General features: G+C 37.0%; 1 protein-coding gene across 1 annotated transcript in view; it reads left to right on the plus strand.

Annotated features, from left to right (window-relative positions):
* Window positions 1-21,150, plus strand: part of LOC148956441 (ALK tyrosine kinase receptor-like) — a 76,644-nt gene that overhangs the window by 21,703 nt on the left and 33,791 nt on the right. The window contains exons 5-8 of the mRNA XM_089090935.1: window positions 7,672-7,961; window positions 9,334-9,531; window positions 11,687-11,877; window positions 14,021-14,122. Coding sequence (XP_088947061.1) covers window positions 7,672-7,961; window positions 9,334-9,531; window positions 11,687-11,877; window positions 14,021-14,122 — 781 coding nt within the window. The remainder of the gene's footprint in view (window positions 1-7,671; window positions 7,962-9,333; window positions 9,532-11,686; window positions 11,878-14,020; window positions 14,123-21,150) is intronic.

Below are 21,150 nucleotides of genomic sequence, written 5' to 3' on the forward strand. Positions count from 1 at the left end.
TTACGTTTTACTCGTTTTATTTAACAATACTTCCAGATACCTTGCTATTCTACAAATAAACTGGCGTACAATATTCTACATGTTTTTATTCAATCTTTCACTTTCTTTGCACCATTCCTTGATAATTTTTAGTTTCAACAATCATAACTTTCGAACACCACAATTTTCATATGGTAAACGTACATAACATACAGGAAGCAAAAAACACTCAAGGATGCATCTAACGAAACGTGGAACTTTTCGTAAAAAAAAAAACGTGAAAAAAAACCCACGTGTAACCAGTAGCAGATCCAGGATTATAGGAAGGGGGGGGGGCGAGTCGTTGCGAAAAATTCCCATTCGAAATTAAACCTAACGTACCTTACTGATATTGAAAGTTGCATGCCTCTGCTTCTATTCGTCATTTAGCTGTCGGTTCTGTAAAGCTATCCACAAAAATACATTTATAGAAACACTATCAATATTGTATAACAAATTCTCGCCTCATATTTCCACTATTAGCAAATCTATCAATAACACTTTCTACACTTATGTCAATATCACGGTGAACATGAAGAAGGGCAAGTCTGGTGAGTTTTTTCTCCGTCATTTTATTTCTTAGCCACGTTATCAATCTTCTCAAGGTTGAAAAAATTCGTTCAACATATGGCACACTGACAGGTGGGGTCATGAGAATCTGCAAGAGGGCTGAAATATTCGGGAAAATATCAGCATCGCAGTTCTGTTTCTGTAAAGTTTCCCCTAGTGTTTCAGGTATTCTACCTGTGCCTGCATTGCTTTCTCTCAGACGAAGCCACCGAGTTTTTCATATTGTCACTCCTCCGGCCAGGGCAGATTCACAAACCGATTGGGAGGGCAAACTCATTACTGACCTGTATCACTGTGACAAGTCATGAATCGTATCAGCGAATTGTTCTGTGTCCGTTTCCATACAATTTATCGGCAAGAAAATACTGAGCTTAAAAGTATCCAGAGTTTCAACGGAAAAACGGCTTTCTAAGTCTGAAATGATTGTGTCCAACAAGGGAATAAAAACTGACCGTCTATTATATTCCTCGTATGAACTCAATGGTAAATTAATCTGACTTGTTGGCTTTTTCGCTATCTTTGGGATTGCTATTTCTAAACCTAGCTCAGTTGTCATTTCAGTTATCTCGTCAAGTGTGTTTTTAAACTTGCTTTCACTCCCCCAACATTTGACTTGGTGCTGGGTAAGAAGGACCTTAACATGACTTGTTGCAGACGCGATGTTTAAGCTCTTCTTCTGAAATAGCCGACTGAGCGGTAAAATTAGTCCAGATATGGTACTAAGAGAGTAAATGGTTACTATCAGGTCGGAGGACGTGACAGCAGTCAATAAGGATTTTGCTTTTGCTCCAGTTGTGCATTCTGCCCAGCCACTGATGATCTCAAGAGCTTCCACTATCTTAGGGAGCTCTACCACAAACTGCATTAAGGAATCGTGCCTTTCGATCCAGCGCGTTTCACACATGCCAGTTAGCTGTGCTTTCATTACTCTGGTTAAAACATAATTGCGCTTTGCAGAAGCACCAAAAAAAGCAACTATTTCTTTTATTACTCCGATGGAGTTTCTAACACTCTGGATAGAAGAAGTTTTTGACATGGAAAGACTAAGAGCATGGTTGAAACATGGGCAACGAAGGGTATTCTTTGCTACCTTTTGAACTTCTTTTACAGCTCCACAATGTTCTGAAACCATCATAGCACATCCATCAGTTACTATGCCCACACAATTTTCCATGTCTAGCCCAAGAGATCGAAGAAAATCCAACACAACATTTCCAAGCGTTTCCCCTTTAATGGTCGGTTCGAAGTTTCCAATGCTGTCCGAGTAGCATGTATCGTGTAAGTCTAAAAAACCAACAAACTCTTCACGTCTTGTGCAATTGTAATTGTAGCAAAGGGCAATACTCAGTTGTGACTTGTGCGACACATCCGTTGTTTCATCAACAACCACACAGTAGAACTTGGTAGAATGAACTCGTGCAAGAATTTCTTTAAGAATCTCTTTGGCACAACATTCAATTAATTCATTCTGTGTTGTTTTGATTATAATAAGTAGCATTTGCACCTGAGCTTTCCAAATGTTGTTTTAAAGTGATATCGCCACTATTTACACGGTACCTTAAAAGTTCTCGAAAGTCCCCTTCGTTTGTAAATGGGTCCTTTTCTGCCAATAATTCTCCATCATCTCTATGGCCACGAAGAGCAATGTTCTGTCGACCCAAGAAAACAATTGATTCTACAATTGGCTTCAATCTCGCTCTATTTTCCTGCACTTGTTGGCTACGTTGTTCGTTTACAAGGCTTAAAATATTGGTTTCAGGTTTGTCATATTTTAGAAGGAAATTTTTGCCTGCGTTAACTGAATCGCGATGATACTGATTGTTTTCATGAGACACCAAGTCACCGTCTTTTCCAGTTAGCGTAGCAAAAGTCACGAGGGGCTTCTTTACCAACTTTTGCAATTGATTGGAGCCTCCAACCCCTCAAACGTTAAACAAAACACATTATTTACAGAATAAGCCCCTCATCTTATTTGAAAGTACTAGCCAATGAAATTCTTCCAAGGGAGTACGATTGAAAAATCTCTTTTCGTCCCTGCCCCGCTTCCTGTGGACTGAATAGGGGAAGCTTTAGCTATACGGTGGAATCCACAGGCTATGAAGCAATTGATATCATGTACGGTCCTCCAGTTTTTCAAGTCTATCGATATAGCTTCCGACACCATTTTCGCAGAAAGTGCTTATATTTTCGATGTTTGTGTTAGGCTTGGGGCAACACTCTTCGATTGATGCTAACGAATCATGCACTATCTCACTATTAGTCAAAGCGCTGGAATCACTACTAACACTGTAACTCTCATTATTTCTATCTTCAGTTACGGCGTCCACTCGCCTAGCTTTATCTTCCGAACCAAAAAAGTTGCCGAGAGTTATCTACTTTCGCTCCGACATCATAACTGGTTAATATTATCCAAAAATTGTATACTTTTCAAACCCTTCTATAATCGCGACTAACCCTAAGGCGTATGTGTTATCGGAGTCATTTCAAGATTTTTGCTTAGTTATTGAATAAGAAACAGGTTTTGACGCACACACTTTTTGAAGCTTCAATGATTTACGAAATGACAAGCTTCAAAATGCCTTGTAAGTTCGGGTGACACCAAACACTCTAAACAATTGCCTAAAGACTTAAGGCAGACAGACCAAGTGTCGTCCGATCCTTTTCAAAGATGCGTTGATCTAAGCGTTGATATCGCAATCAAGTCACAGAAAATCTAATGATAGAACTTGTTTCCCAAGCAAGGGGGGGGGGCGCTCGCCCCCCCCCCGGGATCCGCTATTGCGTGTAACAATTATAAGAGAGAGAAATTTCAAACTCTGCTGAGTGTCTGTATAATAGTGCGTAAGTTCTGCTTTGAATATCTTACTTGTTTGTCATTTGTTGGAATTTAAGCACTTATCATGATCATACCAATACGTAAATTAACCTAATTTAAATCTATTGTTATAGGCTAGCACCTTTAGCCTATAAGTGCACGGCTGCATATTGGGGTGTAAAACCCAATATTTGAATATTTCCTTTATCTAGTAATACCACTACCAAGCCTGGGGATCAAACGCCCAGCCTGAGTCAATCAACTCTGAGAACTTCAATATCATGCTCCGGGTTAAAAAAAAAGAAAAAAAAATATGTCATAATATCTAAAAACAAAAAAAAAACTCACATTTATAAGTCTCAAGCTAACAGCCAAAATATAAACAACTTAAAAATCCAAAAAATAAAACAAGGCAAGATTGCCTTCCTTGTGGACCAAGAAGATTGATGAATAAGCAAAGGGTAATCAACATCCGGGGAAATTTTAAATAAACAAAAAAAATAGAAGGGTGACTTAGTCTTACGAAATGTTCAGACAGAACTATAAATACAATTAAATAAAAAGAACAAGTTTTTTACACTGAAAATAAGGAGCAACAATAAGACCTAAAACGAACAGAAATTATTACGTAAACGAAGGGGGTTGCCTCCTCTTGAACACCTCACTCTTCAAGCTAAAGTTTTTTAGTATTTTTAAAAAGCTTTTTATTGTTCTAATTAAACGACCTTTGCATTTCAGTAGTCATTCTGAAATAATTGGGACAAAATTCAAAATCTAGCGTAAAGAACGAGGTGTTGAGGAGGTGGCAACCCCCTTCGTATATGCAATAATTTCTGTTCGTTTTAAGTTTTAATATTGCTCCTTACTTTCAGTCGAAAAAACTTGTTTTTTTTATTTAATTTCTGATCGTTTTTTTAAATAATGCCAAGAAATCTAGCCCCACCTCCACGGAGAAATACCCTCCCCACAGAAATATCTCTAGACAAATCAATCCCGGTGAAAATTTACCGAGGACAATTATCCTTAACAACTGCACGCGTAAAATAGAGACGGAAAAGAGAAAACAAGACATTTAAAAATAATTTTGTATAGGAATTCTTGCAAATTCCCCCAGTGTATAATTTCCCTTTCAAGCTCACCCCCTGGAAACTAACCTCACTCTAGAAAATTCCCCCGTGGAATAGCCTCCAGCAGAAAATTCACACCCCCCCCCCCCAGACCCTAAAATGTATGCATGCTTCCCAATAACAAATACTATGCGTAAACAATGAGCTAATTTTATAACTTAAAGAGCTTTCCCCAGAGGCTGTGAGGGTAGTCATGTTATATCCAAAGGCAGAGTTATTGGGCCTTTCAACCATGATGAACGAAATAGCTATCTCAAAATTTTGATCGGACGATTATGGGGGAAAAGTGGCGGGGGAGGGGACCTAGTTGCCCTCCAATCTTTTTGGTCACTTAAAAGAGCACTATAACTTTAAATTTCCATTCGAAATAGTTCTCTTACGATATTCAAGGTTCACTGGGTTATACGATCACCACTGGGGAAAAAAACAAAAAAAAAAACAACAAATAAACACGTATCCGTGATCTTTCTTCTTGCAAAAATACAAAATTCCACATTTTTGCAGATATGAGCTTGAAACATCTACAGGGGGATTTTCTGATGCACCGAATTTAATGGTGTAATTTTATTAGCATACAATGACTTTTAGGGGGTGATTCCCCTTTTTTCGAAAATCAGGCAAATTTTCTCAGGCTCGTAGCCGTTAATGGGTAAGACTAAACTTAATGAACCTTATATATTTGAAATCAACATAATAAGCCGATTCTTTTGATACATATATTGGTATCGAAATTCCGTTTCTAGAGTCTCGGTTACTATTGAGACGGATCGCTCCTTATTTGCAGTTCGTTACCACAAACTGTTTGATTAGCCAATGGAGGAAAAATTGTCTCAAAGCACGGTTGAAATCAATCAATCAATCAATCAATCAATCAATTTAAAATGGAGGCAATAGGACATTTATCGGATACTTAAATGTCTGTTTCTTGTGAAAATGAACAGATTCCATATCCAAAATGTGTCAAACGTTCTTTCCCCATAGTATATTGCCTAAGTTTATAGAGCTCAGACCACAGTGGACACAAGGAGAACAATTGATGGATGGCATTGTGCACACGGTCACTGGAGTGTCCTTTCTTAAACCTGAGAGATCCAGCACAAGCATGAGGTTTGGAAATTTATGTTTTCCAGTCACCTATACAAACTATGTTGACAATGTTGCAATCCTTACTCTCTGATATTCAATGATGTAGCCCCCAGAGCCTAAAGTTAGGAATCTAAACAGGTTTTCCAAAGATTAATTCATGTTAGGATGATCAAACAGTTTGTGGTAAAGAACTTACAAAGGAGCGACCCGTCTCAATAGCAACAATAGTAAGTTTAGTCTTACCTATTAACGAATACGAGCCTGAGAAAATTTGTCTTATTTTCAAAAAAAGGGAGAAACATCCCTTAAAAGTACTGGAATTCTAATGAAAATGACACCATCAGATTCAGAGTATCAGAAAACCCTGCTATAGAGGTTTCAAGCTCCTGTCTGCAAAAATGTGCAATTTTGTATTGTTTGCCAGTTCAAAGACCACATATACATGTTTATCTTTTTTATTGTTATTTTATTATTTTTTTCCAGGGGTGATCTTATCGATTCCAGGGTTCCTACAACATCGTTAGATGGCTGATTCGAACAGAAGTTAAAAGTTCTAGTGCCGCTTTTAAATACCCAAAAAGATTGGAGGCCCCTTCCGCATCCCTTTTTCCCAAAACCGTCCTATCAAAATTTTGAGATAGCTATTTTGTTCATGAAAAACCCAATAACTATGCCTTTGGATATAACATGACCCTCCCAAAGCCCCAAGGGAAAGGTCTAAGTTATAAAATTTGCCTATTGTTCATCACGCGTAGTATTTGTTAATGGGAAGTATGCGTATATTTTTGCGTAGGGGAGGGGACAATTTTCTTCTGGGGCTTTTTCGATGGGGAATTTTACATGGGGAGGGAAGGAAGTTTCCAGGAGGTGAGTTGTCGGGGGAATTTATACACGGGGGGAATTTCTGATAGGATTTCTTACATGTCTTGCTTTCTCTTTTCCGTCTCAGTTTTACGCGTGGAGTTGTTAAGGGTAAATTATCTTGGGTAAATTTTCACTGGGATTTAATTTTAAAAAAGATATTTCAGTTGAAAGGATAATTCTCCGTGGAGGTGGGGCTAGATATCCTGGTATTATTTATAAAACGATCAAAAATTAAATAAAATAAAAGCTTTTTCCAACTGAAAGTAAGGAGTAACATTAAGCCTTAAACAAACAGAAATTATTACGTATATGAAGGTGGCTGCCTCATCCTCAACACCTCGCTCTTTAAGCTAAAGTTTGAATTTTGTCCTAATTCTTTAAGAACGACTCCTGATTAAAATAATACAAAAATTAAAATAATACAAAATAGCCAAATTATAAGAAAGATTCAGGAATGTATAGAGCAAATTGCCAAAGTCCGGAGATTCGTAATTAGGCGGGATGCATGTAATTCTCTCATCAAGTAACATTAACCTCCCAGTGAAATGATTAATCTCAGAATTGAGAAGGTACTAGATTTACAATAGTCACTTAAATGAGCGGTTGAGCTAGTTTTAGGATAATTTGATTCCCTGACCTAGCTGTGAAAAGGATGATAAAAGGACGAAGAAGAAGAAGAAAGCAGCATCAAAACGGAAATTCTGACAAATAATTATTTTAAATGGGGAAGAAATTTATGAATATACGAAATTAAATTCCATAAAAGCAATCTTTCTCTAAAGAAAAAAAGATAATACCGATTAACATAATTTCAGGCAGTATAGGTGCGCAGATGAATCTAATTCTTTTTCACGGATGGAGAGCTCAATTGCGACTGACTGACTTTTCAGCAAATGTTCATTTTAAAATCACTCCCATACAATTTTTCAAAAGTGCCACAGCACCGATTTTGTTCTTTTGCAGAAAACCTACGGTCAAGTTAACATTTTATAGGCTTTTTTTAATAAAAAGTGTCTTAGTACTTGATGTTACTACACTTCTTTTGTTTCTCATTTCTATATTTTTTCACTTTCCTTGCCTATAATATTCCCAGTCTTTTATTCTCCTTTTATCAAAAAAGGAAGAAAAGAAACAACAAACTAGTGAAAAAAATTGCAGGCGATTTTCATATCCAGTTTTATCCTATTTCAGATAACCGGTACCAGCGTCAAAAATTGGTTGCTTTAAGCCATCCAGGCATCAGCGGGGCTGATTTACAGCTTAACCGACTTCGCGAGGCGAATGGAATGTTGACAGAACTCAATCCAAACTATGAATTTGATGGAGGGGGAGCTATAAGTAAAACGTACGACCTGAAAGAGATTCCAAGGGAAAATTTGCGGCTTGTTAGAGCCCTTGGTCAAGGTGCTTTTGGAGAGGTTTACCAAGGATACTTAAGGCATGGGGCTGGAGACTCTGTTGAACTTCCAGTTGCAATTAAGGTAAGAGGTCAAGAAAAGAAAAGGATATCCTTGAGAGTTAAAACTAAATGAAAATTGGACCCTGGTAAATGTGGTACTGATCTTGCCTCAGTGCAAATTATATCTGAGCAATGTTTCAAGCATTAACAGACTGATTTCCAAAGATTATTTTTCGTAGAAGATCCCTGAACCTTGAATTTTTCTATAAATTCTGAGGTGATGACTGTATTTTGAGGATTACCTAAATGACACACTTGAATGAAATTTTCTCAAGACAAAGTCCGAAATCAATCGTCTGGCCAGTAGATGGTAACACACACTTAGGTTCCACCTGTCTGAGACTAAGGAGGGTGAGTGTCTTTTTTTGTTAAACTGCGGGAAATAACATTGAATACCAACTACTCATGAAAATTTGTATTCTTTATTAACTTTACGATATAAATGAAGCTAATTTTACAGGAGCTAATAGATAAAATATGCGCGAAATAAGAGTAAATTTTAATACGAAATTAAATGCTTGTATCCTGCATCCAAAGCCTTTATTGAATTTCTTCAACAGGTGCTTACAAAAGGGTATTTTTCATGGAATGCGAGAGCTTTGAGCAGAGTTTTAAAATTGTGCTAAAAGATTCGTTAAAAAGTTTGTACCGGTATTTTCGACGTAATAAATAAGTTAGGTTCTTTTTTCAAGACCACACTGTAAGTCCGTTTATTAGACAGTTAAAACAGATACAAAAGTCTAGTTATTTCGACCACATATACAGCGATTGTCATCAGAAGAAACACTAAATCATTAAAATTAAAACTAGCATATTTATACAGAATAAAATAATAACTTTCGGTTCATCTACTAGAATTTTCTGAGAGAGTTAAATAACTGGGTTCATCCAAAGTCTTGAGCAGTAAACTTTTTCTTTAAGATTGCCTAAATGTAAGTTGAATGTATAATGAAGATGACAAAATCTTCTTCTTCACATTGCAAAAGAAATGTTTTTGAATTTACAATTCTATAGGCTACTTGACTGGTCATATCTCCCTATATACACTGCGTATTTTCGACATAGTTCATTCATCTGGGTAGTTTTTTCTCAAGACAACATTGCTTTTCTTGGACAAGCAAACAAATATTTCATATGGGGATAAGACCATTTATTAGACAGTGAAAACAGATACAAATGTCTGGAAATTTCGACAACATTACAGCGATCGTCATTTTCATCTTTCATGATCAGATACTTTTGACATTCAGGTATTCGGAACTGCAACTTCTAGTTTATGACTTAACCGAATGAGCTTTCCCGAAAAAAATGTTGCTCTTATAGAGCTTTACATTTAATGTGCACCATATGTTAATGTTCGTAAATTATTTGAATTGCATTACTTTCTGTTTTAGACGCTTCCCGAACTTTCTTCCAGTCAAGCAGAAATGGATTTTTTAATGGAAGCATTAATCATGTCAAAATTCCGGCATCCGAATATTGTTCACTTCATTGGCGTTTGCTTCGATTTGCATCCGCGTTTCATTGTGCTTGAACTACTGGCTGGAGGAGACCTTAAGACGTTCCTCCGTGAAAACAGACCAACTCCGCCGGTATTTCAAATTCATCACCAGTATTTTTTTTGTAAAAGCTTATTTTTCTTATATAGGCTTAGAATAGTACTGGAGAAACTTTTTAATAGCAAGGGCCAAAATAGCTATTTAAAATATATGCACCAGAGGATCGAGCTTTGGTCGGTAAAAAGAAGGAAAGTTTTTTTTTTCAAGAACTTCAATTCCTTTTATTATTTTGTTCGGCAATATTATCTTTTTTTTATATTTTAAAACTATTTTATACAGTTTTAAAACATAAAATATGCTTATTGTATATATTTTAAAACATAAAATATACTACTTGGACGTTCCAATAGCCCAAGGGCCCCGCCAAGTCTAAATCTAGGACTGAAGGCATTTTTACAATTCTGTGGAGTCAGATGTAGAAGTTCCGGCCTTTGAGCTCAGAACAAAGAAATTAAAAGTATAATGCCGGAAATTCTAAGACTTACATAAGGGAAGGGCTAAGGAGTCATCCCCTTAGTAACCCCAGACATGCTCATCAAATACCTTTTTATATTCTAATGAACTAGGACACTTTCCTGACGTAAGAGCCCAAAATGTTTCCCCCTTAAACTTCAAATATTTCATTGGAAAGATCTTCTACCCTGACGTGATGCCAAATTGAATCTACCTGTGAATTTCAATGTGAAATTCAATCTCTGTGAGACCTAGTTTTACTTTGAAGTATTTTGGCCCTTCTGTATGGAATTCACTTCCTGTGAGTCTTAGGGTGGCTGAGCACCTCGCACAATTTCAAAATAGATTCAAAGAGTATTTCTAGGGAATTAGTTAGGTATTTGTATATTTTATTATCTGTTTGTATATTCAAACGACAAATTGGTCTATACTATCGATAATCAAATTAAATTGTAATGGGCTTTTTTAAATATTTAGCATGAACACCTTTAGCAAAATTTATTATAACTATTCCAAGTAGTACTGCAAAACATATTCAAACAACAAATTGGTTTATACTATCGATAATCAAATTAAATTGTAATGGGCTTTTTTAAATATTTAGCATGAACACCTTTAGCAAAATTTATTATAACTATTCCAGGTAGTTTTTATTTCCAAGTATTTCATACGGAAAATGGTGGGAATATGCGACTATGGAAAAAACATTCCAATGAAAAGCTTGATACTGCAAAAGTCAAACGCATGACCTCTGCATCAGAAGTCCGACGCACTATCCACAGCGGTAAGCAGGGCTAGGTAAACTAATGTACTACATAGAACCAATTATTTATTATATCATATCCCTTGTCAAAAGAAGATACGTTTTCATTGTCCTGCTTCAGGATTTTGGACTGTTTTGATCAGACTTTACAGACAGATCCATTCTATTATGTTTTGTTTAATTGCAAAAGGCACTAGTAATTTACTTTCAAAGGAACCCTTAAACAGCTTTCTATGATGTTCCAGTGCCCCGCTACCAGTGAAGAAGAAAAAAAGGGGATACATCAGTGTCACCCATCCAAAACTGATTTTCCTTGTTGTTCAAGCCAGGGGCTATAACTTTCCTGTAAAGGGTTTCCGGCTTCTGTTTCGAACCAACACCATTTTCGAGGGGTTACAGGTTATTTTGCTGTAAAGATAACATTTTGCTGTAAAGATTCATCGAGATAACTGTTACCATTCCTGATCAATTCTTATGGCTTCTAAATAAGCGAACTCTTAAAAAATGCAGAGCTTAAGCTGCTGTAATATCCTTTATTGTTTGTCCTCATCTTTGTGAATTAACAGGACACAATAACATCTACATGATAAAATTAGTCGACGTCGAAAGGATGTGAAGAGATCGACCCTTTAGAATGGTTTTATTAAGGCATGTGAAAGGAGGAAGGACAGTAGGAAGCTGCATAATAAGTGTGTAAAAACTCACAGTAATCAACTAAGTTATAATATTACTCGTTATTATCTTTTAATTTGCCAGTTTCAGAATATACTCGTGCTTAAACAATGAATGACCACAATAACTTTACTAAATACTACTCCCAGTGCTTCAGTGTATTAAAAATCAAAATTAAAGCCACAGGAAGTGGCTGTATTGGAAGTTTGAAAGTAATGTTTGATAAAGTATCAGCCTCTGGTGGCTTGGCCGCGCAAAAAGTTTCCATCAGTTAGTTTTGTACCCTTTATTTTTCTTTAGGACAAGCCATCGATGCTAACAATGAAAGACTTGATCAAATGCTCAATTGATGTAGCAAAGGGTTGTCAATACCTGGAAGAGAGTCGATTTATCCATAGAGATATTGCTGCTCGTAATTGTTTACTTACAACAAAAGGACCTGGTAGGGTAGTAAAAATTGCAGATTTTGGAATGGCAAGGGATATTTACCGGTTAGTATGTAATTAAAAAAGGTTACGCTTAAAGTTATGGTGTTTTATACCAGTGGTGTAATTTCGTCAAAATCATGGTGGGGGAGGGGGACTAAGTTGGAGCTATTTTTCTAAAATCAAGTGAAAATGACCGTGAAAACTGAAAAATGGTCCATATACTACAGTAAAGGCAAAGATAAATTAAAGAAAACTGACCTGTTTCTCTGGATACTTGAATTGTGCAGGTTTATCTTAGTTTTGACAAAACTTTTTGCAGAAACTAAATTTCATCTGGGGGGGGGACAAAATGAGGTTTGGGAGGGATTACTTGGGTCTGGATGGGTCAGTTGACTCCAGGAGCGAATCGTCAGCATTTTTATTGGGGGGGGGGGGCAAGAGGGGTTCATATCTGTTCATATCTGAATAGTCAAAGGGCATTGGATGTATAATATTTTTTTTCTCCACATTATTAGGGGGGCAACTGCCCCCCTCGCCACCCCCAAACGACGCCCCTGGTTGACTCTCTGCCCCATAGATATTATGCTCATGTTTTTTACGATAAACTCCTAAACAAAATTTTTAATCTTTCATAAAATTGTTTTCGAATCGGTTTAAGGTAAGTGAGGACTGGAAAACTTGAGCCTCTAATTTTTAATTTTGTAAAAAAAAAAAATTATAGTATATAGGTTAGCTTTTATAATGGTCGGGCTAATTAATCGTATGAACAGAAAATTATTTCTCATCCTCTTTTATCCAAAAATCCAGAAGCGTTTTACTTTTAGTTTAGGCTACTTGGTAGTTTATTACGTTTTTAACATTTTTGTACTTTTGTGTTGTTAATTCTCGTCCTTTGGCTACTTCTTATTTTCATTTACTTTCTTCGGTTTGTAAAGAAACGTCATGATGGGGAAGAATAAAATATTATTATTATATTCCGTAGTAAAAACAAACTTAATTTTATTAGAGATAATTTTTCATAATCTTGATCCCATAGCTAAAGATGCCAATCTTTAGTTGCAACGAAGTGGAAGTGAGAAGAAACGATACAGCCATACAGGTCTGTTACCCAGGGACGAGCTCATCTCCAGGAACTGTTTTAGCCCCAAAGGTATCGTTTCAAGTGGCATTACAAGGAGTGATTAATGTAAAAAGACTCTAACTTCTTGTATTTGCCAAACCTACAAAGAAAGATTCAATAATGATTTGGGACTCTTTGATAGACCAGTCGTGCGGATCATGTTAACGTGTTCATCTCTTTGTGAAATGGATGTTCCACGGCAAAACAAACCAAAAAAAAAAAATCCCAGTTGATCCTACTGTCTTAGGTAGGATACCCCAAAAACCGTATATTCAAGAAACAGTCTTATTTCACACTACTCCTCTGTTCGATATGATATTCTTAAGAACTTCATCCTAACGTAGTTTTTGTTGGTTACCAAACAAAAACTAGATAATAGAGCTTAATAGAGCTTAGAATAGATCCTTACAGCCTCAAATTGAAACTAGGTAGTGGACTAGTAGCATATCAGATAAAATGAAGTAGGTGTTGCTTCGAATCTGGGTATAAAAGAATAAAATCTTCCTGCACTTTATCGTTCTTAGGATTAAAAAAAATACTGTATAAAAAAAAATATTGATTAATGAGTTAATGTCTCATACTTCAAGGAAGAAGCGACGAAAGCATAATAACTTGCAATTAATAAATAATTAAAACATTTTTAAGAGGTCTTAATATTCAATTACATTGTAGCTAACTTTTAGTCACTATCTAACTCTCTTTTCCACTCTCTCTCTCTCTCTTTCTCTCTCTCTCTCTCTCTGTTAATGAGTTCTAATTATACACAGTTACCCGTTTTTTGTGTGTTTTTAATCGTAAAAATGGTTTCATAACCTATTGTTTTTTTTTTATTTTTAGTAATACAAAACCTATAGGAAGGCAGTATTGGTGGCCTTTGATTAGGTTTGTGTTTTAAATTGAATATATGGGCTAAGAGGGGAGAGGGTGCACAAGAATCCTTCTAATGATCATTCCATTAAAGTTCCAAGTCCTTTCATGATAAGCAGCATGCTTGTCATAGAAGAGCTGTTTACGGTGCTATATTTTCAATTTTCCAAGATATCTGTTTCACTTGGAGGTACAATTATGAGAATTTCTTATTTTCAGAAATGACTATTATCGAAAGGGAGGGAAAGCAATGCTCCCTGTGAAATGGATGCCGCCCGAAGCTTTTTTGGATGGTATATTCACTTCGAAGACTGACGTATGGTTAGTATAAATTATATCAAACATTACAGATTGACCACATGAATCGGGTATTAAGATAAAATTTTGAGTTTTATAAATAGAGAAAATTCTGTAGTAGAAATGGTATGATACTTGGACAATTAACTTGAGTGCCGTAAAAACAAAGGCCTTACATACCTCCTAGTCGAAAGTCTTGCTCCATCATCCAAGCTTTGTCTTTTAGCGTGAAGCAATCTAAGCAGTTGGTGTGCTATACTTTCTGGTAAGTTATTTCTCTCCTCCTCATTCTTAAAACCCCCACCTCAATTGGATTCAACTGTCCAACAAGATTAACCATCGCTCTATGTAAGCACCAAAAAAGAATTGTTTCCGAATACAGCTGCTCACTTCAAAATGTAGCCATCAATACTCACTTGAAAATTCTAGTGGGCTCATAAATGGGTTACTAGTAAAAATTTAGTCAGAAGTAGCGTTAGAGCCGCAAGTCCTCAATATATTATTAGGATTTTTTCCCCAAAAACCACTTCGTACGGAAGAGGTGGTTGTAGAAACCCTGGTAGAAGATCGCCGATTGAAATTAAAGTTTTTATTGGCATTTTCAGGAATCAAAAGTGATAAAACTGCAAGCAGGCCGCTTTCTGTGCCCTCTTGTACTACCTGATCCTTCTGCAGGTCACCTACGTTACCTGATCAAAATTCTAGGATTGCTATTCTGTTCAAAATAGTCAGAATTCCAATTAATTTGCCTCTCGGGATGAAACAACCACTACAAAATTGGAGCAAAAGCCGTAAATAATAAAATGTGCTTATTCTTCACTCAAATTTGTTATTGTGGGAAACTGAGGGGGAGGGCGTGTTTGATGTTGGCGCGTGTGATTTGCTCAAAATTTTCAGCGATTGCTCTCTGGGTTAAAAGGACCAAACAAAAGGATAAAAATGATCAAAATAGTCAGAATTCCAATTAATTTGCCTCCCGGGATGAAACAGCCACCACAAAACTGGAGTAAGAGCCGTAAATAATACAATGTGCTTATTGTTCACTCAAATTTGTTATTTTGGGAAACTGAGGGGGGGGGGGCGTGTTTGATGTTGGCGTTTGTGATTTGCTCAAAATTTTAAGCGATTGCTCTCTGGGTTAAAAGGACCAAAAAAAAGGATAAAAATGATCAAAATAGTAAGAATTCCAATTAATTTGCCTCCCGGGATGAAAAAGCCACCACAAAACTGGAGTAAGAGCCGTGAATAATACAATGTGCTTATTGTTCACTCAAATTTGTTATTTTGGGAAACTGAGGGGGGGGGCGTGTTTGATGTTGGCGTTTGTGATTTGCTCAAAATTTTCAGCGATTGCTCTCTGGGTTAAAAGGACCAAACAAAAGGATAAAAATGATCAAAATAGTCAGAATTCCAATTAATTTGCCTCCCGGGATGAAACAGCCACCACAAAACTGGAGTAAGAGCCGTAAATAATACAATGTGCTTATTGTTCACTCAAATTTGTTATTTTGGGAAACTGAGGGGGGCGTGTTTGATGTTGGCGTTTTGATTTGCTCAAAATTTTCAGCGATTGCTCTCTGGTTAAAAGGACCAAACAAAAGGATAAAAATGATCAAAATAGTCAGAATTCCAATTAATTTGCCTCCGGGATGAAACAGCCACCACAAAACTGGAGTAAGAGCCGTAAATAATACAATGTGCTTATTGTTCACTCAAATTTGTTATTTTGGGAAACTGAGGGGGGGGGGCGTGTTTGATGTTGGCGTTTGTGATTTGCTCACAATTTTCAGCGATTGATCTCTGGGTTAAAAGGACCAAACAAAAGGAGAAAAATGATCAAAATATTAAGAATTCCAATTAATTTGCCTCCCGGGATGAAAAAGCCACCACAAAACTGGAGTAAGGGCCGTAAATAATACAATGTGCGTATTGTTCACTCAAATTTGTTATTTTGGGAAACTGAGGGGGGGGCGTGTTTGATGTTGGCGTGCGTGATGTGCTCAAAATTTTCAGCGATAGCTCTCTGGCTTAAAAGGACCAAACAAAAGGATAAAAATGATCAAAATAGTCAGAATTCCAATTAATTTGCCTCCCGGGATGAAAAAACCACCACAAACCTGGAGTAAGGGCTGTGAATAATACAATGTGCTTATTGTTCACTCAAATTTGTTATTTTGGGACACGGAGGGGGGGGGCGTGTTTGAGGTTGGCGTGTTTGAGTTTCTCAAAATTTTAAGCGATGTCTCTATGTGTTTAAAGGACAAAACAACAGGATAAAAATGATAAAAATAATCAGAATTCCAATTAATTTGCCTCCTGGGATGAAACAACCACCACAAAACTGGAGTAAGGGCTGTGAATAATACAATGTGCTTATTGTTCACTCAAATTTTTTATTTGGGGAAACGGCGGGGGGCGGCGTGTTGGATGTTGGCGTTTGTGATTTGCTCAAAATTTTCAGCGATTGCTCTCTGGGTTAAAAGGACCAAACAAAAGGATAAAAATGATCAAAATACTCAGAATTCCAATTAATTTGCCCCCCGGGATGAAACAACCACCACAAAGCTGGAGTAAGGGCCGTGAATAATACAATGTGCTTATTGTTCACTCAAATTTGTTATTTTGGGAAACTGAGGGAGGGGGGCATGTTTGGTGTTGGCGTGAGTGATTTGATCAAAATTTTCAGCGATTGCCCTCTGGGTTAAAAAGATCAAACAAAAGAATAAAAATGATAAAAATAGTCAGAATTCCAATTAATTTGCCTCCCGGGATGAAACAACCACCACAAAACTGGAGTAAGGGCCGTGAATAATACAATGTGCTTATTGTTCACTCAAATTTGTTATTTTGGGAAACTGAGGGAGGGGGGCATGTTTGGTGTTGGCGTGAGTGATTTGCTCAAAATTTTCAGCGATTGCCCTCTGGGTTAAAAGAATCAAACAAAAGAATAAAAATGATAAAAATAGTCAGAATTCCAATTAATTTGCCTCCCGGGATGGAAAAGCCACCACAAAACTGGAGTAAGGGCCGTGAATAATACAATGTGCTTATTGTTCACTCAAATTTGTTATTTTGGGAAACGGAGGGGGGGGGGGCGTGTTTGATTTTTGCGTTTGTGATTTTCTCAAAAATTTAAGCAATTTCCCTCCGGGTTAAAAGGATCAAACAAAATAATAAAAATGATAACAATAGTCAGAATTCCGATTACTTTGCCTCCCGGGATGGAACAACACCACAAAACTGGAGTAAGAGCCGTGAATAATACAATGTGCTTATTGTTCACTCAAATTTGTTATTTTGGGAAACTGAGGGGGGGGGGGGCGTGTTTGTTGTTGGCGTTTGTGATTTGCTCAAAATTTTAATCGATTTCTCTATGGGTTAAAAGGACCAAACAAAATGATAAAAAATATCAAAATAGTAAGAATTCCAATTAATTTGCCTCCCGGGATGAAACAGCCACCACAAAACTGGAGTAAGAGCCGTAAATAATACAATGTGCTTATTGTTCACTCAAATTTGTTATTTTGGGAAACTGAGGGGGGGGGGCGTGTTTGTGGTTTGGGTCTGTGATTTTCTCACAATTTTAATCGAGTTATCTATGGGTTAAAATGAACAAAAAAAATGATAAAAATGATCAAAATATTCAGAATTCCAATTAATTTGCCTCCCGGGATGAAAAAGCCACCACAAAACTGGAGTAAGGGCCGTAAATAATACAATGTGCGTATTGTTCACTCAAATTTGTTATTTTGGGAAACTGAGGGGGGGCGTGTTTGTTGTTTGCGTGCGTGATTTGCTCAAAATTTTCAGCGATTGCTCTCTGGCTTAAAAGGACCAAACAAAAGGATAAAAATGATCAAAATAGTCAGAATTCCAATTAATTTGCCTCCCGGGATGAAACAACCACCACAAAACTGGAGTAAGGGCCGTGAATAATACAATGTGCTTATTGTTCACTCAAATTTGTTATTTTGGGAAACTGAGGGGGGGGGCGTGGTTGATGTTGGCGTGTGTGATTTGCTCAAAATTTTCAGCGATTGCTCTCTGGGTTTAACGGACCAAACAAAAGGATAAAAATGATCAAAATAGTCAGAATTCCAATTAATTTGCCTCCTGGGATGAAACAACCACCACAAAACTGGAGTAAGGGCTGTGAATAATACAATGTGCTTATTGCTCACTCAAATTTGTTATTTTGGGAAACTGCGGGGGGGGGCGTGTTTGGTGTTGGCGTTTGTGATTTGCTCAAAATTTTCAGCGATTGCTCTCTGGGTTAAAAGGACCAAACAAAAGGATAAAAATGATCAAAATACTCAGAATTCCAATTAATTTGCCCCCCGGGATGAAACAACCACCACAAAGCTGGAGTAAGGGCCGTGAATAATACAATGTGCTTATTGTTCACTCAAATTTGTTATTTTGGGAAACTGAGGGAGGGGGGCATGTTTGGTGTTGGCGTGAGTGATTTGATCAAAATTTTCAGCGATTGCCCTCTGGGTTAAAATGATCAAACAAAAGAACAAAAATGATAAAAATAGTCAGAATTCCAATTAATTTGCCTCCCGGGATGAAACAACCACCACAAAACTGGAGTAAGGGCCGTGAATAATACAATGTGCTTATTGTTCACTCAAATTTGTTATTTTGGGAAACTGAGGGAGGGGGGCATGTTTGGTGTTGGCGTGAGTGATTTGCTCAAAATTTTCAGCGATTGCCCTCTGGGTTAAAAGAATCAAACAAAAGAATAAAAATGATAAAAATAGTCAGAATTCCAATTAATTTGCCTCCCGGGATGAAACAACCACCACAAAACTGGAGTAAGGGCCGTGAATAATACAATGTGCTTATTGTTCACTCAAATGTGTTATTTTGGGAAACTGAGGGAGGGGGGCATGTTTGATTTTGGCGTTTGTGATTTGCTGAAAATTTTCAGCAATTGCCCTCCGGGGTAAAAGGATCAAACAAAAGAATAAAAATGATAAAAATAGTCAGAATTCCGATTAATTTGCCTCCCGGGATGGAACAACACCACAAAACTGGAGTAAGAGCCGTGAATAATACAATGTGCTTATTGTTCACTCAAATTTGTTATTTTGGGAAACTGAGGGGGGGGGGGTGTGTTTGATGTTGGCGTTTGTGATTTGCTCAAAATTTTCAGCGATTGCCCTCTGGGTTAAAAGGATAAAACAAAAGAATAAAAATGATCAAAATAGTCAGAATTCCGATTAATTTGCCTCACGGGATGGAACAACACCACAAAACTGGAGTAAGGGCCGTGAATAATACAATGTGCTTAATGTTCACTCAAATTTATTATTTTGGGAAACTGAGGGGGGCGGGCATGTTTGATGTTGGCGTGAGTGATTTGCTCAAAATTTTCAGCGATTGCCCTCTGGGTTAAAAGGATCAAACAAAAGAATAAAAATGATAAAAATAGTCGGAATTCCAATTAATTTGCCTCTCGGGATGAAACAACCACCACAAAACTGGAGTAAGGGCCGTGAATAATACAATGTGCTTATTGTTCACTCAAATTTGTTATTTTGGGAAACTGAGGGGGGGGGGCGTGTTTGATGTTGGCGTTTGTGATTTGCTCAAAATTTTCAGCGATTGCCCTTTGGGTTGAAAGGATCAAACAAAAGAATAAAAATGATCAAAATAGTCAGAATTCCGATTAATTTGCCTCCCGGGATGGAACAACACCACAAAACTGGAGTAAGGGTCGTGAATAATACAATGTGCTTATTGTTTACTCAATGTTTTATTTTGGAAAAGCGGGAGGGGCGTGTTTGATGTCAGCTTGTGTGATTTGTTCAAAACTTTCAGCGATTGCTCTCTGGGTCAAAAGGACCAAACATTTCGTTATGGGTGGGGTCCAGGAAACGGGCCAAATTTTTTTGCCCTGCGTCAGTTCGAAAATTACAGCCGTAAGTTTTGGGCCAAGCGGAACCTTGTTCTAGGACACGGTCCAAAGAAGCCAAAAATGTTATCTTGGCATTAAGGGGACAAAGGGTGTTTTTTCTGATAAGCTCAAAACTGATAGTTTTTTTTAGCGCTCAGACTAATGGGATTACCACGTAGAAGGAAAAATTGGAAAATATATTTGTTCTCCTGAAAATGAGGCCAGGAAAGGGCCAAAACCTTTTTTGGGCTATCTCGCATGGAAGAGGTACCTGTAGAAATTCGATAAATTGAAATTAGAGATTTTACTCAAAAGAAAATAACAAGTACGTTCTAGTCGAGCTCCCAGACCTCCAATTCATGAATTAGAATCCCAAGACCAGGTTATCACAAATATAGTTCAAAACAAATATTATGTAATTTGTTTCAGACCGGAACTGTGCACCATCAAACTGTGGTTACCGAAGAGCAACCAAAGTCAAACTGCCAATTAAGAAAACACGAAGTTTCTTATTTTTTAAATCACTATTGCCTGTTGTTTATATTTTATCACCAGGGATGATCACATCGAATCAGTGGTCTTGGAATTTTCACAGGGTTTTTATTCAAACAGGAATCACGAGTTCTAGCACCCTTTTTTCTGAACAAAAAATGAGCAAAAAGAGACGGCAATTAGGTATAATTTAATCCAAATGCGAAAAAAATCAACTTTAATTGTGGCACTCTTCTGTTGGAGCTTTCGTTCTTGAAGCGTTGGTGGGGGAAAGGGGCTGGGGGTCAAAATTTAGCTTAAGGAATGACAGATGAAGGGAGCACTAGTCTCACTCACATGAAGCGCAATTTCAATTCGTTTTAGTGTTAGTGTTGCTTTTTACTTCCGTTAATTATGAAAAGCGAGTATTTTTTTCGAATCCAAGTTGAGAATGACCTTAAAAAAGAATAAAAAGATTACGCATTTGAAGAGGCCTACCAAAGGATAAAGGGCTGAGGGACGGCAATCACCCTCATTTAAAGGATAATCTCTGTTGGCTTTAATGCAAATTTTCACTTTTTTCTTAAAAACACGTTTTTCAAATTTAATCTTGTTTTAGAACTGGCTTTTGAATGTAGCTTCCTTTGTTTGCTTTACTTCATTTCCTTTTTTTTTATTA

This window comes from Artemia sp. Qi Xiang Cuo, chromosome 1 (assembly GCF_049724085.1).
Source record: "Artemia sp. Qi Xiang Cuo chromosome 1, ASM4972408v1, whole genome shotgun sequence".
In the NCBI taxonomy this organism is placed as follows: domain Eukaryota; kingdom Metazoa; phylum Arthropoda; class Branchiopoda; order Anostraca; family Artemiidae; genus Artemia; species Artemia sp. Qi Xiang Cuo.